Source organism: Acanthopagrus latus, chromosome 3 (genome assembly GCF_904848185.1).
Source record: "Acanthopagrus latus isolate v.2019 chromosome 3, fAcaLat1.1, whole genome shotgun sequence".
In the NCBI taxonomy this organism is placed as follows: Eukaryota; Metazoa; Chordata; class Actinopteri; order Spariformes; family Sparidae; genus Acanthopagrus; species Acanthopagrus latus.
Genome location: NC_051041.1, coordinates 7,220,111 through 7,244,236, shown reverse-complemented (window position 1 = coordinate 7,244,236; position 24,126 = coordinate 7,220,111). Strand labels below are relative to the sequence as shown.

The 24,126-nt window shown below is 42.4% G+C and overlaps 1 protein-coding gene across 3 annotated transcripts in view; it reads right to left on the bottom strand.

Moving 5' to 3' along the window:
• Positions 1 to 8,536: 8,536 nt before the first annotated feature.
• The window catches only part of angpt1 (angiopoietin 1), a 62,369-nt gene continuing 46,779 nt past the window's right edge, over positions 8,537 to 24,126 (bottom strand). For all 3 annotated transcript variants that reach the window (XM_037093539.1, XM_037093540.1, XM_037093541.1), the window contains exons 8-9: positions 15,440 to 15,570; positions 8,537 to 11,678 (exon numbers count right to left, since the gene is read on the bottom strand). In XM_037093539.1, coding sequence (XP_036949434.1) covers positions 11,515 to 11,678; positions 15,440 to 15,570 — 295 coding nt within the window. In that variant the 3' untranslated portion in view covers positions 8,537 to 11,514. The remainder of the gene's footprint in view (positions 11,679 to 15,439; positions 15,571 to 24,126) is intronic.

Here is a 24,126-nt window from a genome sequence, read left to right as displayed (position 1 = left end):
AATATGTGTTGATGAGACAACCTCTTAGTAATCAAGGGAAATGTACTAACATTGAGTCAGCTAAGTTGTTTTTTTCTAGACTTTAAAAAGACAACAGTCATGTATTGTTTTCCTATGGACCTCACTTTCACTACGCTAATCATTTTGTTGCTAACACTGTCTTTGCGACAGACGTGCCGACATCAATACCACATAGAAACACTTGGAGGGATGAAGGTTTAAAGGTTCCTTTTTCCACTTTAAGTAAAAGCAACAATACAACACTGATAATACAAGTAAATACAATCCTAGATTTGAGATTATACATTAAGTAAAAGCTCATTAATATCAACAACATCATGCACGTTATAGCCGTCAGCTGCTGTATATATTTTGCACTAATAGTAGAATGTTATTGCTGATGCATTAACACTGCCACAACAGGTTGAGGTAGATCATTTTAGCAACTCTATAAATGGTTTGGTACTGTTATTTACATCATTGCATGTCATTTCATAGGTATATCATACGCTTTATATGTTAAAGCTAATAAATGTAGTCGTCCCTGTGGCTGTACTTCAGGATGGTACTTGAGTAAATTTACTTTTAAGAGGTTCCTGTTGTCAGGTTTAACAGCAAATGTTGCAAAGTTTTCAAAGGGAGAAGGGAAGTAATCCATTTAATGATTTCCCTTTGCAGAGAAAACAAAGTAAGACAACCTAATTTGTATTTCTCTGACACATACAGTACTTAAAGGTCTGACATTTATCCTTTTATGCTTAAAGATGTGTCAAAACCTGTGTAGTTCAGTGTATTAGCCGCTGTCGCTTCACACCGACCCTCGAGGGGATGCAGCCAACGCTTCAGCAGAGAGTATCAAACATGCAAGGCGACACTTAATCGGAGGTGTGAAAGGAAACAGGGAACTTCTGAGCAGGAAAGAATGTGATACCTGGGGGAGACAAGGATCTCCTGCTTACGCACGGAGCGGTTTAGTCTTGCAACGCAGCCGGTAGCGAGGTCACAAATCACCCGCACAAATAAGGGATCCTGACATTAACACAAACAACATCAACACTTAACGATTAGCCGATCTGTGCCTTGACAGCGGCGTTTAGTGCTGTTTTAAGAGCTGCACTTTATATGAAGAGACATGTCATGGATTTATGTTTGTTGGTTTTTTGCAGGGGCGGGTTATCTATAAATAGAACTTGGCACACACGCACAGACACGAAGTTGCAGCTGTTGGCAGTCTGTCACGGAGAGTGGAAGTGACTCATCGAGACGTCTTCTCAAACCAAGTCAGAGTGATGATGTGTACAGACTCTCATGCTGCTCTGAGAGGAGGGCCAGTGCTCCACCGCCAGGACAGACAGGCTCATTACAGCTCCAGGTTTCAGTGTGAAAACACACGGAAGAAAATATGTCATTGCTGTCAAAGGTAAAATACAAACAACAAATGTTCTTATACATAACAAAATATTTTTCTTTTTTTTGTTGGATTTAGTTGCAATGAATATGTGAGACACTCCATTAAACATGTCTGAGTGAAAACAGAGGAAGAGGAGCAAAAAAGCCAAGGTGACACACACACACACACACACACACACACACACACACACACACACACACACACACACACACACACACCTCGTGCAGCTGTAAGGAAAACAGAACAAAAACAGAAGTCAGAATTGTTGTTTTCTCGTTGAAAGGACACACAACAGGATAAATCATCCCTCATTCACACCATAATAATGAGTATTTGTGTATCAGGAAATACAATGAGAAAATAGACTGTTATCCCTCCCATATTCAATTGAGGTTCAGTCTGAAAGATTCAGCATGTAGCAAAGGTAAAGAGTCTGTTTTGTTAACTAAATATTTAATGTGAGGGTGGCGGTTCACCAGTAGAGGCTGCTATGGTGTCATAGTTGAAGCACTGCGGCACTCGTCAGCAGGTCTCCTCAGCTCTCTATTCAGTGTTCTCACTCAGATACCCCCGCTACACAAACATGTAAATCTTTATATGTGTGAATCTGCAACACCCTATACCACAGTTACTTGTATAGTGTTAAAGAAAATAATCTAATGTCAATCAATTTTTTTATTGAAACCGCATCTTTAGAGTGGAAAGGAGAGAGTATGAGGCTCTGAGACACAGATTCACACAGGTAAGAGGAAAGAAATACCAAAACACATACTGTCCATGCTGTGAACCATCTGGAACGATGGAGAGAACGTCTTCAGGTGTTTTTCATTCCGCGTCCAAAAAGGAGCTGCAGGCGGGGAAAAGCCCACTCCGAAGATTCGGGCCTACTACACCGGGTGGTCGATAGACTCCACTCCTGGCAGAGGAGGTCCATCTCTGGAGAGAATGCACCTGTGCTTGCTGATGCTCGTCAACATCTGTTGCCGCTGCTTTGTTTACCTTCCACTGCTCGCTCTGGGACTGTTTTCTTTGGCCGTCCTTGTTGCGGCGCATTAATTGCTCAGGAATGCATCCGAGGATCTCTCGCCGCTGCGCTGACCTCTGCGTGATGCTGGTTCGTGTTGTGCTTTGGGGCGTCCTTGCACATAATTGGAATCCTGTTGTTAAAAGGAGATGCTCATTGCTATCATCTTGATTGCGGCGGTAGCTCGAATTAAGTCCGCGTTTATTTGCGGGGACCAGTTAAAATAACCAGATGAAACAGCTGTAACCAGACTCGGAGGATGTTTTCCACTTGATGATTAAATGTGTCTTGTGTTTCCAGACGAATCAACAACGTCATCCGTATCTGTCAAACACATGGCTCAAGACAAATTAGCGGAAATAAGTACACAAAACAACAGATTTGATCCAGCAGCAGAGGGGCTTGTGCTGCTTCCACAGTGGAATGGTGACCTCGACAAAGAAGCCAGCCGCACAAATCTGTCCTGGCCCCGGAAACGTAAACCTCGATGTAATCCACTAATACTTCCTTCCGAAGAGGCTGTATGTTATTGTTTGGCTGTACCACAAGGCCCCGGTGAATAGAAAATGGGAAAGACAGTAAATTAAAGTGAGCTCAATACAGGGGTCAGCGAGGGCCGGCTGGAGGAAGCTTCGATCGCCCCCTGCAGAGGAACCGACAGGATGACGGAGAGCGCTGCTGGAGCCAGATGACTCATTACAGGCTGAAGGGAAGAAGTGGGGTCCCTGGTCTGGGTTCATGTGACAGGTTTCATGCCGATGTATTACATGACGGAGAGGAAGGAATATGATAAAAGAACAGGAGCTCTTTGGTGTGGCAAGTGTTTACAGTTTTAGAGGCTTTAAGAGAGGCTGTTTTGTGTTGGCGATGTTTTCTTCTGCGTCACTGATAACTGCTAATGGGCTTGAATAACATGGGGCGAGGCTGGACTTCCTGAGGCTGTGGTCCTTTGTGCTACATCTGTTTCATAAAATGGAGCGTTAATGATGAATTGAGGAGTCTCGCAGTGAAGCTGCCCGGTAGTCTTCAGAACACGTCCAACATTTATCACAGCTATCTTGGTCACATCCTCATGACGACAAATTATTTGTCAATGACAATACCAGCGACACACTCAGAGAACTGGAGTTACGTCCCGGTAACCGCTCTTTTAGACGCATGTTTAACATTAGGAAGTGACCACAGCAGTCTAAAACTACTGCTACCACACGGTAACAGATTTAACTTGATGCGGTCGGCGTCAGAATGATCCGCAGGGTAGCAAGCATGTCTCTGCTTGGCGTACAAACCCTTGTGCACGGACTTTGAATCCAGCTGCATGGATTTACAAATCCAGTTCTTTTTTCTACTTTGGGACCCTAGAAGGGCTCCGAAGAAAACTACTTGCTTAGATTGAGGAAAAAATAATGGATTGATTGACTGATTAAGCGAGTGTTACTAGTACTCAATTGTTGCCAACACCCTCAAAGTGAAGATCAGTCAGTGTGAGCATTACTAACTGCTCACAGTCTTAGATGTTCTCACGATGTTTCAGATATTTGCCACGTTTGAAACAATTTTTAAACATAACCGTCATCTAAATTATGACATCCTCCTCACCCATTTTCAAGACATTTTGAAGTCATCTGTGAAGTTTTTGGTCAGCTGTTTTCTTTGGACTTGCAACAGGCAGCTAGTTCAGAAACACATTCTGAGGGAACTGCCAACATCACAACGTTTCCAGTTGTCGGAGAATGTTTGATTGGTGCGCCGTGGGCTTTAGCGCCTGAGCCCGGCCAGAACTGCAAACCTTCTTAGAAAGTCCGTAACTAATTTCACCGATACGCCGCGACTTTCATGTTGTTTTGGGAAACCTCGGCAATCAGCCGATTGATTCGTTCAGGTAAGAGGCCGCGTGGAATGAAAAGGGTCTCCTGGAAAAAAGCAAAGGAATATGAATATGAATATGAATTTGCTTTCTAAAGGTGTTACAAGACAAGTGTGTCGGAGTAGTTGGTTCCTTTTTTCTCCCTCAGTGTTGATGTTTGTTGTTGCAAGCGAGTTCTGTTCTTCATTTCAAGAGATTTTGTGATTTTTCCATATTTTAGTGACAGTTTTCACAACTGCGAGAGCATGCAAAGCAAAACGAAGGGCAGATAAAACACCAACACAGAACAGAAAACAGAAAGCATATTCCAAATCTCTGATAGGAAGGCTTCCATTTGCCGTCGTCCTCTGTGTTTCAGCGATATTGAACGTGTTAGTAAAACATATGGGCTATTTGTTTTGAGACATGCTCTCGTTACCAGAGATCTTATAAAAACATGTTGCCTTTGGCTCAGACCTCTTCAGTCAGCAATCACACATCATTACCTCTGACCGCCGCAGCCTCTGGAGCAATAATTGGCCACACACTTCTCACTCGTTACATCAACTTTCATAATGTTACCGACACTGAGCTCCCAAAATCAAAAAAGGCCAAATTAGGAACCGGCCGCATTCGTCCCTCCACTGTTTCCTTATCCAGCGCACTACTTTTCTGACCTCGATACCGGTTTCCCGTGTTTTCTTTGCTCCGCTTCCAGCAGCTCACAGGAATAGACAAATGAAATAACACTTAATTTGGGGAATTAAACAAACAAGCGAACGCCCCTCAGCCTGAGCTTCCCAGGATGTGCGAGCATGATTAAAAGCTCTCTTTCGGATCCAGTTTGCCCGATTCAAACCTGAAACGTTTGAAATTTCAGGCTGCTGCTTCTAAGCACCTCTCATCTGACTAACAAATCTTCACGCTATTATCAGTTTTGAGCGGCTCTTGCCGGGGCCTGCAGCCTTTCTGCGCCTCACACCCTCTGTGTACACCGAGTGTCACTCTCACTCCCACAGACCATCAATCATATCAAGCTCCGTCTCAGCGTTTCTGGATGAGGGAGTCCCTCACCTCGACTCACGTTTACATTCTCATTCCACTCCATTTATTTTCCTACGCCACAGGACTTTCTACTCAAAACCGGCAGTACACAACCCCGAATTACTTTATAATTACAAACATAACAATCTGAAGGGTTTTTTTCCTCCTCGACATTTGGACGGAATATTGCTTGCTTTGATAACCAACATCTGCAAACAGAGCCTATTCTCGTAATAAAAGTGAAGAAACGAGCTGATAAAAAGTTGGCCTTTGGCAGTCTTGAGAAATCAGAGATCGGATCACTTTGGGACTGCGTCGGAGCTGGATTTTGTGTCAGTTTGATATAAAGCTCTGCACAGATGAACAAAACTGTGATTTATTCTTTGAACGACACCAAATCTTAACCCTCTACAGGGACCACACAGAAAGTTTAAGAGGCCATAATGTATGCTGCGGTGAAAAACTCGCACTGATGTCAGCATACTGTAATGATTTCAGGTTGACTTAAATCTAATGGAAGTTCATCTCCATATGCCCTTTTAGCACCATGCTCCCTGTCGTGGCAGCTTTTTAGAATGCTACCAAGGGTTCGATACAGACGATTTCTTTAGTTGGTGGTCTTGGTGATCGCCTCGCAACATGAAAGCATTTAAGACTTCGTTGTTCATCTAATTACAGAGCAAATCATGTCACTGTCACAGAAAGCCAAAACATCGGGGCTTTCTTCTTCCGTCACCACGCAGAGGCCATGCAGCAAGCTAAACGTATTCCCTATGAAGGTTCAAGACAGCAGTTGGCCCTTTAAAAGTCTTTACCAGAGGCCAGAGGTGAAAACAGTAACAGTACAACTCAACAAATTAAATTAAAGTGATTGCAGATCAAGAGACCCAGTGACAAGAAAACTGGATTTTAAAAAGCAGGCTTCAAGGCTGAATTCTTGCAATATTAGCCAAATGGGAAGGAAACCTGATGTTATTTCAGCTACTGGATGCATTAAACTGGAAATATCCAACTTTTTTGTGTCATTCTGAAGAAAATACTGATTGCACTGTGTAATCCAGTCTGCCACAACAAAACAAACCCAGTGGCATTATGGTACAAAGGAAGCGCGTTTGCCGTTAATCCGCGCTACCAAAACAGGAAGTGGCATTGTTTTCCTCGGTCACCATCCCTAGGTTACAGTGGATCAACTGGAATAAGTGTGGAAACTCTACACTGAAAGGTGGCGACAAAGCCCTGTGCTCTTCTTGAGCTACATTAAGACTTAATGCTACATTCAAGTGCTCTTCACAAACTCAGAAATCTATGACCAGATGGCCAGGAAGGTTGTTAAATACAAGAAAATTCAACATTTGGTCTTATTTTTCTTTGTATTCTGTCATTACATTGCTTTGGTTATTGGATGCTTAAATATCCCGTTCATTTTTCACATGGTCAGATTTTTCCAATCCCCGCAACAAGAGAAATAGGATCAAATTGTAATCAGCAGTCTTGGGAAACCATTTTTCTTGTAAATAAAATAATAATGAAATATGTTTTTAATGAACCATTTTTAAAACACAATACTAAAGTAGACATCAATATGCATTCTAGCCGCCAAAAGGTATTTTTAGCTGGCAGATTTTTTTTTTCTACCAGTCCTCGTTGGCCCATAAATCAAAATTTGATCCTGTAACACGGCTTAAATAACTCCTTTCAATACTATGAACTGCCAAAGACTATTCACATTTCTCATCTTTATTCGACGCAAAACATTTTGTTCACTCTTTACTAGTCTCTTCTAATTGAAATAGATGTACTATATGTCTTTCCGTGCTTTAAATCCTGAGAGTCCTGACTCTCTCTGTCTCTTGTTCCGGGGATGAAGGATCCTTGGTGCTGCACTCTGGTCACTGCTGTGCATCTGTTTCCTGTGTCTTCTCTGCTTACCTTGCAGTATTTTCACATGCAATATAATAGCTGTAATGACTTGTGCTGGTCCAGATTTCTACATACTGGATTAATAATGTTGGAATTAAGCACACATTCTAATGGCATTGTATAATCAAATCTGATATGAAGCAAACGAGGGACTGAAGACAGATGTTCTATTTTTACTTTCAGTTCCTTCCTCAGTGTTTCCTCAATGTTTCCATTCATTTCCATGTGAGCAGGTGGTCTCTTCAGGGAATTTGATGGTCCTGACTGTTCATACTGCGGGTACTGTACTCTTAATATCTGATTTGGTCTTGGTCCAGCACTGACTGTCTGCTTGGAAGCCCAGACCTCCCCCCTCCCCTCTGCAGGGAGTCCCATCGCCTCTCCAGACCTCGGCTCCTCCTCGGTTAACAGGAAAGGATCCATTTTCGTCAGAGCGTCCCCTTGTTGGATATGTAAGGAGCTTGTGTGCGTACGTGCGTATGCGGAGATGACAAGTGAAACATCCCGAGCGTCCGCCGGACACAAAAGTACCCTCGGTTTAGAAGTGGTTCCTGTCCTCGCACCAACAAAGGGACGGCGCTTAAGACCCACATAGGTGTTTGCCAGCTTGCGCGGACTCTCTTCACACTCCGCCGCCTTCAGACTCTCTATAGGCCGCATTCCAGCCAGGGTGTTGGGTCAGTGCAGGCGCTGAAGGACGCGCAGCGGTTTGCGGGCCGTGGTAATTTGTTTAACCTTTGATTAGGCCCAGGAATGTCAACTATGAGGAGACACTATAAGTCCCGACAGCATCGTTTGACACTCTGGCAATCTGTCACTGCCACTTGCAGGCGAGCGAGCGAGTCACCACTCGAGACAATGGCCACTCCACTGCCCGGGCAGAGAGGCAGCTTTTATGTTTGCACCATCTGGTTCGGCCCTGAAAGAGGCGGAAGAAAGCCCGCGTGTCTATCTGTGGGATTTATCTCATGTCTTTCTGTGCAGTAAGCCTCCTTTGCATAACATACAGCATAGCATTTGTATTGGAGGATTTGAACTGATCCCGAAGATGTTATCAAGAAAGGAAGCTTTTTTTCAAAGTTGAAAAAAAAAAAAGACGTAACAAGGGCCAAACTTTAGGGGAGCCCGGCCTTAAACCTGCGTCTATCATCACATCAATTTTTGGCACACAAAGCCCAGCCTAAACGCAGATTGAAAACATTAGTGCATCACATGCCTCTTTCTTTCTTTCTTTTTTTAATTTAATCTAGTGAACACAGCACTGACCACATGTTACAAAAAGACATTTAAATAAAATCTGCAAATCTGGAATTTAATGAGGTAAAAGCAGAGTTATCAAAGGCACATTTCTGCAGGGTTATTATCCTAACTTTTTCACGTCTTACGCTCAACTTCAAAACATCAACGTGCTTCTGGCAGAGTGAAAACAGAGAAAGAAGAGCTTTCCTCGAGGAAGGCCGCCCCGCGCGCACACACACATTATTATATTGTACAATTTTAGTATGCTAATAAACATGTCAATTGCAGTTTTACAAGTTCCAGATACACTCTATCTTCTCGCCACATGTACCTTTAATAAATACTCTGCAGCCAATTCTGTTGTTGTAAGCTGGAAGTTATGAAATACTTGTTCACACGGATCACTTGGTGGAATCATTAATTTCATGCTTCATATCCAGCTCCAGCTTCCCCCCCAAACCCCCAAAGCTGCATTGATGAGAAACAGGAACAGGCTGGATTCTGAGGCCATGTCATGTTGATGTCTGTGAAAAATGTTTTGGATGTAACTAATCTGCTCTTTGTCTTAATGTAAGAGGTTACAATCTGATAATACTGACAGGACCGGTCATGAAGTGTAATCATGTCCTCCTCAACCTTCTGCTTTGTGAGTTTTGCACATGTGGGACACCAACCTAAAGGGACAGTTCAACCCAAAATCAAAACCAGACATTTTTCCTCTTACCTGAGTTGCTGAGTCTTGGAGATATTGGCCGTTAAGATGTCTGGCTTCTCTTGAATGTAATGGAAACTGATGGGACTTGGCTTGTGGTGCTCAAAGCAACAAAAAAAGACATTTGTAAGAGTCAGCAGCAATGTCTCCTCCAGAAACCATAACCCATGGATCTGCAAATGGACGACAGGCACGTGTTTGTGACAGCGCGAGATGTGAGTATTAATGGTGTTCTCCTGAGAGGATCGCTAATGTTAGCTAGGGTAGCTTCGTTTGAGTACGTTCGCTAGCTTGGATATCTAGGTACAACAACTCCCCTGGGACAAACCACTTGCAGAACTTCAGTAAAGCCAGTTTCTGCAGGACTATGATCATTTGCTAATGATTATCTTGATGTGTGGTTGCCTGTTGTAGTTAGCATAGCCTCTTTTTTGATCTTCAAACTGTTTTTATTGTTACTGTGCCAGCATCTTGACAAAATTTACTTTGATGTTTTTTCAATATTGCTTTTTAAAAAAAATAATTTTCCTCAAAGCCTCTTAGAAAGAACTGAATTGAAAAATGCTAAGCTACGACAGGAAACCAGACACTGCTATCTTAGACCATAATTCAAAGATGAAATCATGATATTGAGTTACTTCACAAGAAAATCTGTATTTACTGCAGTTTCGCATGTGGCTTGTCCCAGTGGTGTTGCCGTCCAAGATGGCAGACATACTCGAGCTTGCCCTTCTCAGATCTGGCAGGAAGCTGGCCAACCAAGCTAGCTAATGTTACATCTCCACAAAGAAGGAAGCCACTAATGTTTACATCTTGCGCTGTCACGAGTCTCTTGTCCACATGTAGATGCAGTAGATTCTAGATTAATCGTCAATAAAAGACGGATGCGCTTCTCAGATGAGGCAGCCTCTCACATCAGGTAGGGACAGATGCGTGGATCCCGCTGCATGGCGATATGGCTGGAGAGTGTAGTTCAGTAGGAAAAAAATAGTTCCTACTGGAAACTGCTCTCTAGTTCTGTGGATTATCTTGAGTCTCGATCATGATTTCTGGAAAGAGACATTGCTACTTTACAAATGTATTGAGCCATTATCATAACCAATTTATCTGAGAGAAGGCAGACATCTCCCTGAAAATCTGGGACTCACCAACAGCACTACGGGTTAAGCAGCAATCTACGTATTTAGATTTTGGAGTGAACTGTCCATTTAATATAAGCTTGTACATATTTGTGAATGTGGAAGGATCATGATGTACTACTTCATCATTACACTCTGTAATGTACTTCCTTTTCTGTGTGTATTTTTTTAAAATATGCATTACTTGTGTATGCAAATGTGCATTTTCTTCCCCCAGGCTGTACCGAGCTGTAATGGTTATGTATCCCCTATTATATGCAACAGAATTAATGTCCTTGTTTTTCATGTTGAGCAGAGGTAAGGCGATCACTCACAATCTGAACATTGGCAGCCGTTAGTCGTTTCTCAGCCAACAACAAAAGCAAATGTATCTCCGTCCAGAATCTAATCTAATAACCTCACATCTTGAACTCTAAAAATAATCACACTCTGTCAGGACAGCTAGTGTGTAATTGCCAGCAAATATAAGTGACCCCTGTAACTATTACCAAACACTTGCATTGCAAGGTCGTTTTGAAAACTGAGCATGTGTTTTATACATATTGCAGAAAGAAATTCAGTATACACTGTACAGTACAAAAGACATCTCACTTTGGATAATGTATACAGTTGGGATAACAAAAATAATACTAAAAACACAATATATAACACAATCGTAATATTTGTGGGTTCTGTGAGCAACATTTTAATACAAAAAAGCCACAATTCTCATTCATCTCCTTGGAGCGGACCAAGATTAGTTCCGTCCTGCAGTTTAAGAGTCAGTGCTGCTCTGGTGTAGCTGCTTTACATTCAGAAGAGTTCAAGTCCTCCATATGTTACGACGCAGGTCCCCAAGAAAACTGTGGTTTGACAACTGAAATGCAAATTGTAGGCATGACAGACACTTGTACATTTGTCCTTAAATAAGGTCAAGCTCCTGCTTGCAAACAGAAATCAGTTCAGGTGGATTACACCATGCACTGTCTTCCTCCCCATTGCTGCTTTTCGGTTCGTTGTGGGGAGGACACGTTGCAACAGCAGCAGTTTCTCTTGGGGAACAACAAGGCTGAAAAAAAGATTCAGTGGGTGACTCCCACGGCCTGTGAAATGAGATGAGACAAGAGGATAAAATACAAAGTGTCCCTCTAATGTGCTACATAGCCGTTTGGAAGTTAAAAAGTTTGGAAGTTCAAAGGACTAGGAGAAGTCCAAGGGGCGGATCATCATGACGGTGGCTCGTAGCGAGTAGCTGGGGCCCTTGAAGTAGTGCCACTTGATGCCGTTCAACTTCCCTATGTGTTGCCCTTGGGTGAAGTACATGCCGTTAAGGTTGGACGGACCACAGGCATCAAACCACCAACCTGCAGAGAGAAGAAAGACAAGGACATATGAATATGAATTTGGATATTAATAATAGAATTGGGTGATAAAGTATTCCAGGTGTAGATAAAGTCACATGTCCTTGGTAAAGGTTGAAAGTTTCCCATGGCCTCTCCTACATGGCGGTGGCTCAGACACCATTTCAGCGCTATCTGCTCAATGTGTTACTGTCACTGGGTTCACTGGCATGCCACTACCTGTTGCTGAACACATTGCTACCTCTTTTCTATTTAAAGCAAAGGGTGCATGTGCACAAGCTCCAGTGCTGTGAATGGCATGGGAAACTTCTATTCTACTGCCAAGGTGATACGTTTCATGATTTCCTTCACGTACAGTGCATCTGGTATTTAGAGGAAAGGTGGATGTGCTTATACTTGGAACACGGTTATTTTATTATTAAAGCCGCACATACATCTCCTGTCTCTTTGGGCATTTACATGTTCTTTTTTATTACTGATTTACAAGGGTCTGAATGGTTCAGGACCCCCACACAGCATTCTCACTCTATACTCAGGCCTTAAGTCATTTAAGATTACAACATTAAATGTACCAGCAGTTAACTATGGAGAGGCAGCTTACTTTTATTGTAAAGGTAAACAACCAAGTGACTTCTGTGAATTCCTTTTCTCCTCCGTGTTGTTGTATTGTAATTTTTTCAATATACAACTAAATCTAAAGGACTCTGAGCTGCATAATTGTTAATGTATATTTGAACAACACACTTGAATAAGTTTATGCCCCAAAACTACCAGGTTAGGTTTAGGCCCTAAAACTACTTGATAACGTTTGGGCACCAAAACTACTTGGTTAGGTTTAGGCCCCAAATCTAATTGTTATTATAAGCATAAATATCCAGTAATAGATATTTACTGACCATTACATTTATTCCATCCTACTAATCTGGCAAATCTTATATCTGATATAGTTTGCACACCCTCAGTGATACAGTCAGATATAGAACATATGCGAGGAATGGCATGTGTCAGTCACACAGCCGCAAAAGGCAGCGCCTCTCCTCTCTCTCCTCTCAGACCTCAATAACACGCAGCCGACGGTATGACATTTCACAGGACCTGTCTGTAATCAGGGGCGATGTTCCGCCCTTGTTGCTGGCATGGAGCACACATATGAATTTCAATTTGATTGCTACTTCATCATAAGACACATACGCAGCATAGCACAGAAACTGGTGGACGCCTCCTTACATTTCCGCGGCTGCATATAATTTCAGGTTGCTGGTGCCAGAGGGAATCAAATGTAAAATTGCATTTGATCTGCACATTTTTTTTTTATTTTTATTTTTTTACATTAAATTAAATGAGGAATGACCCTCAAGCTTGGGAAACTTTCAGAGGCACTGCTACACCTGATATCTTTGTAAATGGACCAAAGACGTGAAAGGTTAAAGCTGCTATAGTCAATATTTCATAATTGACAAACCCACTGGGGAATTTCTACCCAGTGTTGGAACCATGCACAATCCTAGTTTTACGCCAAATACCTTTAAAGTTATATTCATAAATTTTTTGGGCTATATTTGATCATTTTTGTCATAATTCTTGTGTGCATTCATAGTCCCACCAATTTCCCATGTTTCACAGCAGTGAGTTTAAATTCCTCTGAACACCCAGGACACCCTAAGCATAATTTACATCAGGCGCCAGTTCAGTTGTTGCGGAGTCTTCACAGTTATCAAGTCAATAACTTCGAGTTACTAACGTCCTCTGGGGTTTGATAACAGAATGTCACAAAATGCGTGTTGTGCAACCTGCTGTTTTCTCATATATTTCCCCGTAAACCGTGATGCAGATTACAGCAAACACATCCTTCTTGCCATCCCTCATCTGTTGATAAACTGCAGACCACACTGCTGCCGACACCCACATAAACATTCAGCGTGTACAGCAGCAATCCTTTGGGATTTATGATCGGTATACTCTGTGTTTCCAGACCAGAGATTTTTACTGACTTGTAAAAACAGCGGCGATGTCCTCTATTGAAAACGAAATCTAATCTTGTTGTGTGTTCTCCCAAACCTCCTACTGTCGGTGCCTCAACCCTACTGTGTGTTCTGGTGCTGGGTAAATATATACATTACAGTATGTGTGCGTCCACATTATATTTTCCTCTGTGTTCTTGACACGGCATGCTGTATTGTCCTCATAAATGTAGCAGGGAAGTATGTTCCTCTTGTATAGTCCAGACACTTACATCATTTGGTGTCAGCCCTGCTCTCGTAAATGCAGGGAATAAATCAAATGATATACTGTACATGCCATATAGCCATCCCGGAGCTGGGTTCAGATCAGCCTTGACTCAGGCTTCATGTTGTCATGCCTTTCCTTTGTGGTTGGCCATCAGCAGGCTATGAATCAGATCGGGGCAGGGGTGTTGATCAGCAATCAGATGCCAGTTCCCTTTAACCCACTGCATTCGCAATGACCTAAGAGGTAATGCTGATCTGAAATCTGCACTTAGAAATGCTTGATTAGTACCAGGTCAGGGCTGCGCAGCAATAGAGCTGCCATGAGGTGACAGCGAGGGTCACCGGGCTCCACTTACACAGCAGGAGAAGCAGAGTCATTTTAAATCTCTCTGACACTTGGTGCCGCGCCCAGGGATTTTTATAAGGCGCTCGTTTCCAACCACAGCGCAACTGGGGAGGGATGCTGAATATAAGCTAATAGGTGCAGATAGATGTATAAGTGGCCACGTTAGCCTATTGCATGTGTTGTAAGCGCAGGTTGTGAGCATAATGGCCTGAACTAATGACTATGCAATGAACATTGTGGGGTTGGTCGTAAAACCAATCAGAGAAATCTGCTTTTGGGATAGTTACATCATTCTATTGTGTATTCAATTCAGAATAAAATGCTTAAAGGATCATTCTGATTTATGACATTTTGGGCCTTTCATTGTAGTTTAACCCATGATTTGTAATGGTAATAATAACATGGTATTCCCCATGTCATTTGCTGGAATCTGAATGTAAGAGGACATGGCCGCGGAGACGCCTGATGGGGTAAGAAACACAAGAACTTGGACGAGGTAGGCAGGCTAGCTAAGCTTATTTGGATAATACGAAAGTGAAGGCAAACAGTGAAATTATAATTTAAAACTGCTCTAGTCAGTATTTTTCACATTACCAGTGGATCAGAAGACCCCTCAGTTTTACGGAACTAACTTTAAGTTCTTCAGCGCGTCATATTTAAGTTAATTGTGGGTGAACCTGATACCATTCTGTTATAGTACATATTATATACATAAATATGTATAGTACATATACATATTGAGATAGTCAGACAGTGGCAGGCCTGTATGCAAGGCCTACTTACTGTGAGTCAGAGAAGCAGTTTGCTGGTGAACATAGTGGAGCATTCAGCAGCTAAACAGCTGGTGGAGACCAACAACAGAGCTAAAAGTGCAGTGAATACTGGACTTGAGTTTATGAGGCAACCAGAGACACTAGTCCAAATAAACACTAACATTATACTATATACATTTTAGGCTTAATCCTAAATGAAGTGGTTTAGATAATTTGGCTGAACTGTTGGCATATTTACAGATCATCTGATTGTCTGATCACTCATGTTTCTGTCTGTGCTGCACTTCAGCAATCTAAAGCAATCTTGACATGTTCCCTGATCTCAGCAATTACTTGGAATATATTGGAAAAAACAACACTAATACTCAACTTCTGTAGTGCACATGTCACTGTAATACATTGTTTGGCTTCACTTACCGCCCGTGAGCATGAGCGCACACTTGCACATGCAGTTGTCATTGTCCATGTCCTTGGTGCTGAAGTCTGCGCCGTGGATTACTAGACTGCTCTGTCTGCCTGCGGTCCCACTGTGGCTTTTCAGGAACAGCCTGAAACACATCAAGGAGGAGGAAGAGGAGGGAGTCAGGACACGGAGACACATCAGGAAGAGGAAAAGCGGGGGGAGAGGAGTGCGGTGGAGTGAGCAGTGCAAGTAATAAAGACAGCGAGAAGACATAATATTCTTCAGGAAACGTCCCCCGAGAGATCTTTATTTTTTTGTTGTGATTGAGCACATGTAGAACACCTGGAACAACATTAAGGCGGCAGAGCGAATATAAAATAAAGAGGCAGCGTATGAAAGACATACAGATGGAAAGTGAGGGAAAGGGAAAGAGCATGTAGTGTGAGGAATGTCTGGGAATCACATTTCCATCTGCAGGCCCACAGTACGTTAATTTACACCACAACAACAGGGAAAGTCATAAAACACTACCCTGTAACAGCTACGCACGGTGAAAAAGCAACAAGCAACCTGTTAAACCTATCATACACCCAGTGCTGGATGACAGGTATTTCCCCTCGTCCTGTCTCCTTGTGTTTAAGCGCACTGTTCCCGCTGTTCCTTGCTTTTCATGATGACACATTACTTTCATGAAACCGATGCCAATTTGGACATATGATACAGCAATTCTGCTGCCAGTCTGTATATATCTTTTGCCCTTTTATAAGAGATTCTATATTTGAAAAGCATGTTAGAGCGCTGCAGGCAAGAGTACCCTGCAGAAGCTACTATATATCAGTCCTCTTAGGTCCAGCCAAACTAAGCATGTTGAATGTATAACTATCACCGCTGGTAGGAGATCCAGGCTGCTGGATAGAGACGGCATACAGGAGGCAACGCTCTTAAACACTGTTGAAGGGAAGATTTGTTGTTTTGTTTGAACTGACGTAGCTCTGGACAAGAGAGCTGAGTGCGGAGCCAGACTGTCTGGAGGAATAAACACCCGGAGTCACATTTGGATGCGGCTCTGATACGGTGCCATTTAACAATCAACTCAGTTTCTTTTGTCTTCACTCCCGGTCATCAACCCGGCTAGAGCAGCGATCCGTGGAGCTGACCTCCACTGGCAGGCGATGATGTACGATAATGTTGACGGCTTGCTTACTTTACTCAATGAACGTACATGTCACAGTGGACAGAGGGAACAGAGGAGCGAACCGGAGTCTCTGGTGAGTGCTAAATTTATTGAGAGTTTACCTGAATTCGAACACAGACACACAAATCCTGCAGTCATCACTCAAGAAAAGTGACAACGTTTGACGGTGTGGTTGAAGCTCTATATATGCTTAAAAAATGGGCAATCTGTCTTTTCTTTTTCCGAAGTGCTATTGCCTTTTAGTTGTTGAGTCATGGAGTCTTTACCTGGTTATGTTATCCAGTTCCTCCTCGACTCCATAAAAGTCACAGCATAATTTTTTGTGCACATGAGGATGCTTTTCTGCCAAATAATACGCTGAATAATTGTCACTGATAAAACGTGCTGCAGAAAGCCCACGCTACTGTCAGTGCACAGTGGATGCAGATATACAGGTCTGTATGAACTGAATACTTCATTTAATTTACTTAACAGCTGTTTAGCATCAACTGGTGATTTTTCCATCCCATATAAGCTGACAAGACAGACAGAATTAATATTTCACATGACAACAAACAGCAGGCCTATAGGTCTGATAAGCCGCCACTCCCAAGCTGAATTCCATCATGCACTCAGTGTTCAAAACATAAAATTTAAAACTAATATAAATCTTGGAAGCATATTTCCTCAGGGTGTGTCGCGCTGTGAACTCACTCGTTGTGTGATGGGGAATTGCTGCATGCGGATCTGACAATTCCTTCACCCTTCTGACAGCTCTATCATTGCCATCAGAACACGCCTTCCCGTCATCTGCCGCAACAAACACTTGGAAGTGCTTTGTCTCTCTCACGCTCTTTCTGCTTTGCTTTCTCCCAACAGAAGAGACCGCAGCACCATGCCAATGAGGTTCATTCTCACCGAAAGCAATTTCCTGAGTTCATTTCTGGACAACAGGGGACCAAGGGCGTGTAGTGAACCTTGCACCCAGTTTGGGTTTTTTTGTTTTTTTTTTTTTCCGATGAGAAAAAGTAACAAATACCAAATAGCTCATGCTTTTGCGTCGCTGCTGAACACCTCCAGCGTCAGTGAGGCCTCGAAGCATCAGGTTGAACATCTCAAAAAAAAAAAAGAGACGGGGTCGACTCCCCAGGAAAGAAAGTCATTTAACGTGCAAGACTTCTGTATTTGGACAGCTGTGTAAATGCGGCGCAGGTCACGGTGGGGAATTCACAAAGCCACTAAACCAATACGTGTAAGCCTACAATGTGACGGTGAGTCATGTGGGCTAATCAGTGGCACCAAATGACTGCGAGACACGGGCAGGTTTGGATAAGAGTCTGCTAGGATATCATAAGCAGTTGTGTGTGCGTATATCTTCCTGCTAACAGTACGTCATCTGTGACACAAGCTGAAGTATCAACCACCGTCTTCAAAGCAACAGATGTAGTTTCCAGTTAAGAGTAAACCCCCAAAGTGCTGCTTCACTTAAGAGAAGCATGACTTCTATCAGCTGATTCCCGATTCAGACAAATAAAACATGCAGTGTCAAGGACGGGGTCTGCTGCCGCTCTGACAAAGACCAGACTCCGCTGCACATCCACTCTCCATTTTCCAAAAGCTCTTACGGCCTCTGTTGCGCAGATGAATCGCCAACGCACATCATCAAGGGGGATTTTAAGCGTGACACTTTGACAGGGTGCTTTAAATACTCCGCGGCTGTGTTTACCGGGTTCGCAGTGTATTTACCAGACCAACAATCCCCCCAGCTCAGCTGACATCTGCAGTTTTTTTCCTGTCTGGATGCATCATGCACTCGGATGATGTGAGGGGTAATCCAAAGATGGGTGAAGTAATGAACTCGAGAGGAAGAGATGCTCTTCCTGAGGCCTGTTTTCTAAGAATCAGAGGGGGAAAAGACGGAGAGATTGACAGAGAGATGGCGTCTTGTAATTCATGTTGATTCAAATGTATCAGGGGACAAACATCCGCTCGCTCAGATCTGGGACTTAACAGGCAATGCATGACAATCTAGTGGTTCCACTTAAAATAAATGTGTGTTCCGATTGGTCAAGGCTTATTATTGACCAAAATACTGAGCTGAGAGGGGATTTTATCTAGTTCTACTCGATGACACCCCTGGGGAGGGAAGCTGGTGTCCTGCCATCTTATTCTTCTAATATCCAATTGTTTGTGATCTTTTCTCATATTAAGAAAATCAAAGCAGCAACAGTGCATGTCATCATTTAACCGAAACTACAAAGATATATAATCTAATTTTCCCTTGGTGGTATATTGTCATGTAGCCAGGGTTTGGTTTTATCTACTCTACTATCTATATCACGACATCTGCAGATCACAAATAGCCATCCACCTGTATATGTATCACGGGCATGTCCTTTTAGTTTCCTTTCATATGTTTTTTTCAAGGTTTTTTTGAGTGTCTTTTGCGCTTTTTCCATTGTTCTGTTTTCCCTCCTGTTTCTCTTGTGCTCCTCACCAGCCTGATTTTCCCTTCACACCTGTCTCGTATCTGTTTCATTAGCCTCTCCCACGCTTCTAGTGTTTTTCAAATCATCCCCCTCGCCTGTGATCGTCCGCCTCACTCACACCTTCACCTCATCCCCTCATTAAGTTTGGTTTGGATTGAAGTCTAGTCATCTCGAGTCATGTGATCAGTTTTCAAGATCTTTCTGTTGTATTTTCCCATTCTGTTATCTGCTTCTGTGATTTATCCTGGAACAAAGTTCTGCAATTTGTCTGCAAACAACAAACTTAAAATAACTTCTAACTTAAAGGTGCAATATGTAAGAATTTAGCAACACATTAATTCAAACAAACAAACAGGTGGCAGTAAATCCCCAGAGTAACTGCTAACTACAATTAGGTGTAGCTGCTGTTAGCTGGAAAGCTCGGTTAGCCGGCAGCTAGCGGTCATATTAGGAGAGTGTTGGTGTTTGCTTCCAATCCGACATGACATGTACATGAAGTACAAACTGGCAAGAGCTGGTTAGCATCCAAAATGTATTAGAAATCACTGCAGCAGAATAAATAGACGCCTTCCACACATAGTATTTCTTCGTATTCAGTTTATTAATTCAATTTTTAGGTGTTATCTTATTGTCATTTTTTCCCCGTATTTACTTAAATACTCTCTCAAATTCCAAAAGATGCAATTCTCATATTGAACCTTTTAAATTTCACTCATCTGTTTTGCATGTGTGTTGGATGCAAATGTTTCTGATGGAGAAACATCAAAAAAATTACAGATTAAACCAAAATTATTCACATTACTGAACACCAAGGGGAGAAAATGTGTGTGTATGTGTGTCTTAACACTTCGGCTTTGATGCAGATTCAGTTTCAGTCATAATGAGTCTATGCTCTGGAGTATTACAGCTGCAAGCTGTGTACGTGGGAAATGAGTTGTTGCAGGGTCAGGTGAGGAATCAGATATGTTTATCTGAGAGTGCTTCCAAGTAAAACTGGGTTAGCAGGATTTTAACAGTGCTTATTAAACACACTGTTATCAAAATATTAAGACTTTTTTTTTTTACAGGGAAAACAAAGGCCTCCCACATGTTGTGCACATTCTATCATGGGTATTACAAATTTAAGCTTTTGTTGTGTTAGAAGTGCCACAAAACGCTGAGCTACTTCGTGCTTTTGTCCCCATGAAGCCCCTTAAAAAATTAAGCAAACATAAATAAGCCATTGTATTTAAATGCATTCAAAGTGATCACTTGGACTTCTCCCAGATATGTGTCCCACTCTCCCCCACACTCAGCAGAGCATGTGTTGGATCGCAGCGGAGCCGGCTGGGATTGGCACGAGGCCTCGGATTTGCTAACGTGTCGCCTGTTTGCAGTCATACTTTTGAATCCGACACATCCTATTTCACAATGTTACCCCGAAACAGAGGATATTGCTGTCATACTGAAACTCTGAGGGAAATTTCTCTGGAAGGGTTAGTGAAAGGCCTTTAAACAATGTGTCTCATGGAATCTCTGCTACCCCGTGTAAAGTTCAAGCCGTTCTTTGAAGACCACGGGAGAAATCAAATACTGAGATACTGCGATCGTTTCTATAATGTGCATCTTTCTCGAAGCTCAGATGAAAGCGGTCGCGGCCCTTTTTTAACAAATATTTTCATCCGCTGACTGACAGCCACGCTTGTTTTCTTTCATCTCCATACATGAAGGCGACAACCCGGCCGGCCGAGGGTCCAGCGCGTGCTGTTACACACCTGGCAGTCATTAGCCTCCTGAACTGCAGCCTGATTGGCCCATTGCAAAGGTTAATCACCCTGACCAATGGTTCGCTTCCTACCGCAGGGTACACAGAGGTGTCTGGTTGGCTGAGACCCGCTTGGCTGCTCTCCTGCCACTGGGCGTCAAATAGCTCCATCCAGACACACACAGACGTGATGGAAACAGTAAGCACAGGTTAGCCGCAGTGCGTTCATGCAGGTTGATAACACAGGCAATGTTTTTTATGCAGCAACATTAGTGGCTGAGGAGCGTCTCTCAATCTGTTTACATCAGAAAGTATTCGGCTCATGTCTCCTTACTATTCTGTGCTGTTTGTTGCTAACGTTAGCAAGTTCTGTGAATGCTACATGCTCCTGCGACGCACTGCTCATCCTGATAGTTCCTGTTTGGAACAAATGAAACTATCTTTTTTACCTCCCTTGATTTCACAGTCTGCTCACAGTTTGAGTTTAGCTCACTACTAATCATCATATATGCGGGACAAGGGTGAATATAACCATGTAGCAGGTGGATATAAAAAAATATAACTGGGAAAAAAAATGAAGATACTTGACTCAGCAAGATAATCTTTACAGATAAAAAACACTTTCATGATTTTTAAACAAGTGGGGTTTCAACTGACTTCTTTTAATTCATAGAACAGAGCAGTTGGTGACTCTATTTCAGGCGTCTAATCGAAAACCTATTTAAAAAAATAAAATAAAATTAAAAAAATACACCGTGGGTATCAGAAATGCAAAACTTGTTTCTGGGTTTCATGACTCACTCCAGTGGTACACTATTGAGATTGAGGTTTCTGTGATAGTTTCATTTGCAAACCATTGGAAATTAAAATCATTGTTGAGTAAGAATGGAAAAAATAACTGCTGACTTTGACATTTGGCATGAGAATTTCCACTCAAGTGACACTTACTGGCTTTTGTGGAGTCTTCAAATGCATTGGAGGACAGTAGCAGTCAGTAGTCGGAGTTTGTTCAGTTGGCACAGATATGGATCTGTTGATTTGTGAGTTCAGGAACAGGTATGACTGCATCCATCATGCAGATCACCTTTAGTGAGCAGGTCCGTCTCTGTGACAACCGAGCAAACCTCGCTGACTCATGAAGACCATGTGGTATGAAAGCTCAGGACAAAGCTGGAAGACGGACCTTGAGTTGGGAGCATTTTGTGTATAATCACTCATTTATTTATTCATTTATTTTTAATTTACTTGGATTTTTTGTTGACTCATTTGAGAAGATGACATAGTACGGAGTCACAGAAGTGCCATCACAAAACAAATCCTAAAAAATGTGTTGCTTTTATTCCTCTTTTACTTTCTCAGTCCTTTCGGGATATATTATGACTTTCCTGTGACTCCATACCAGAGACCTGAGAAATCAACTGTACATTGTGTCGCCATATCAGGATTCTGATTACCGATAAACTTTAAATTCACAACAGACTTTTCATTCCTGACGAGTCCTGCTGCCGACTCCGTCGCGGCCTCCGACGCTTTGTCTCCGTTATCGTTGGAAAACTGTGGAACCCGATGCTCGCCGGGATGAGATTCAAGTAGACATAACTTGAGATATCCAAGATTATCTCAGTGTGAGTCTTGGAAAATAGAAGGGTCACCATGTTTCTGGAACCCGCAATCTCTGCCAATATACTTTCTAAAAAATCCTCACATGAAACACATCTAAACGAGATCTATCTGATTCCACGGGGAGATCGGGGGCCATTACCATACGGAGAAATCACTGGATTTAAGAACTTGGCTGTACGAACTAAGACGGATATTGAATAAAGATGTAACGGCTCGTTCAAAAATAAAACGTATAAGTCTTTTTCTTCCAGCGGGGAGGCACACTGAAAGTACATACCGTACGAACAATTTTTTTTTTTTTTCAATCGGTAAACCTCAACTTGTGTCTGTGCATATATTTAACCACTGCGGACGTGCACCTCGGACAGTTTCAGAAGTTATGGTTCTGTCTCGCGCCCAGAGTACCACACATCTTTGCATGCATATTAGTGTTTAAGGTGCATTAAACAGACATTACTCAGACGCTAACTGACCTACATTCCTCTGGAGTGGTTACATGAACATTTCAATACAGACATTATCAGGCTTTTGTGTCTAAAGTTGAGCAAAGGGTTTTGGAAACACCATCTTAGACAATACAAATAGAAAGTTATTGGAAAATTTGATAATAGGATGTATGATTTGTTTATGGTTTTAAGTCCACTTGGGTGCAAAATGAGTAGGGCATGGCATCCAAACACACGAAAAAAGGTTTTCTATGTCAGTGAAATCTTCAAAAACATACTGGCTTGCACTTGATTAATGGAAGTTTCCCTTGCCATTAGAATATGTCTCCAGTATATCATCATTCATCCAATAATCTGCACAAGGATTTTCACCAGGCGCCAGAGCTTTGGCTGGTAACGTTTTCAGTTTGTTTTGTTGTCTGTGTGTGTCATCGTGGCTGAAATGTCGTCCTGAAACCCATCTTTCGTGGCCGGAACTTACACAGAAAGCGATTTGGAGTAAACACAAGCTGTTTACGTGTCTTTCTGTGGGCAGATTTTTGCCAGGGCAGTAAAGTCACAACCGTGATACAGTTATGAAACTTCACAGGTGTGTCGTTAGGATCAGAATGAAGGCTAAGTGGCTAAATGGTGACGGTAGGGGACAATTTATGGCCCCGGCACACATTTGTCTTAGGTTGCAGATCACTGTAACCCAGTTCTAATCATTACTGTCTGTTTTTTTCAGCAGGTGTTTATCTCTCTCTCTCTCTATCCGTCTGTCCGTGGAGAGATTTTTTTGAACAACAATCACCAGAGCTGTGCAAGACGCAGCACAGTGTGTTGAGATCAACACAAAGCCTTGGTTTGGTGTGATCCAACCATGAACAACTTGATTGACGTCGTGCTGGACTGATCCTTTCTCAAGACGGTCTCTAGTCAAAATGTTGTACTTTTCTACTTTCTTCTGTTATCATGCCGTGTACTGCAACAACACTAACATTCATTTCAGGGTAAACTCGACTCTTGAGTCAACTATGACCATTATTTAGGAGCACAGTTATGTTAAGTGCCACTTTATTGTTCCAACCCCTCTGCCAGTCTATCATTAAAACGTGATTACGTACATTTATCCTACAGCTCAGAAGTAAACCCACTGGAGGCCTCGCCAACATTCGGTTGACTCGTTATTTTCACCTTTCTGCGCTTATAGAAACAATAATTGTGTTTTCTGTCTGTGTGCAAA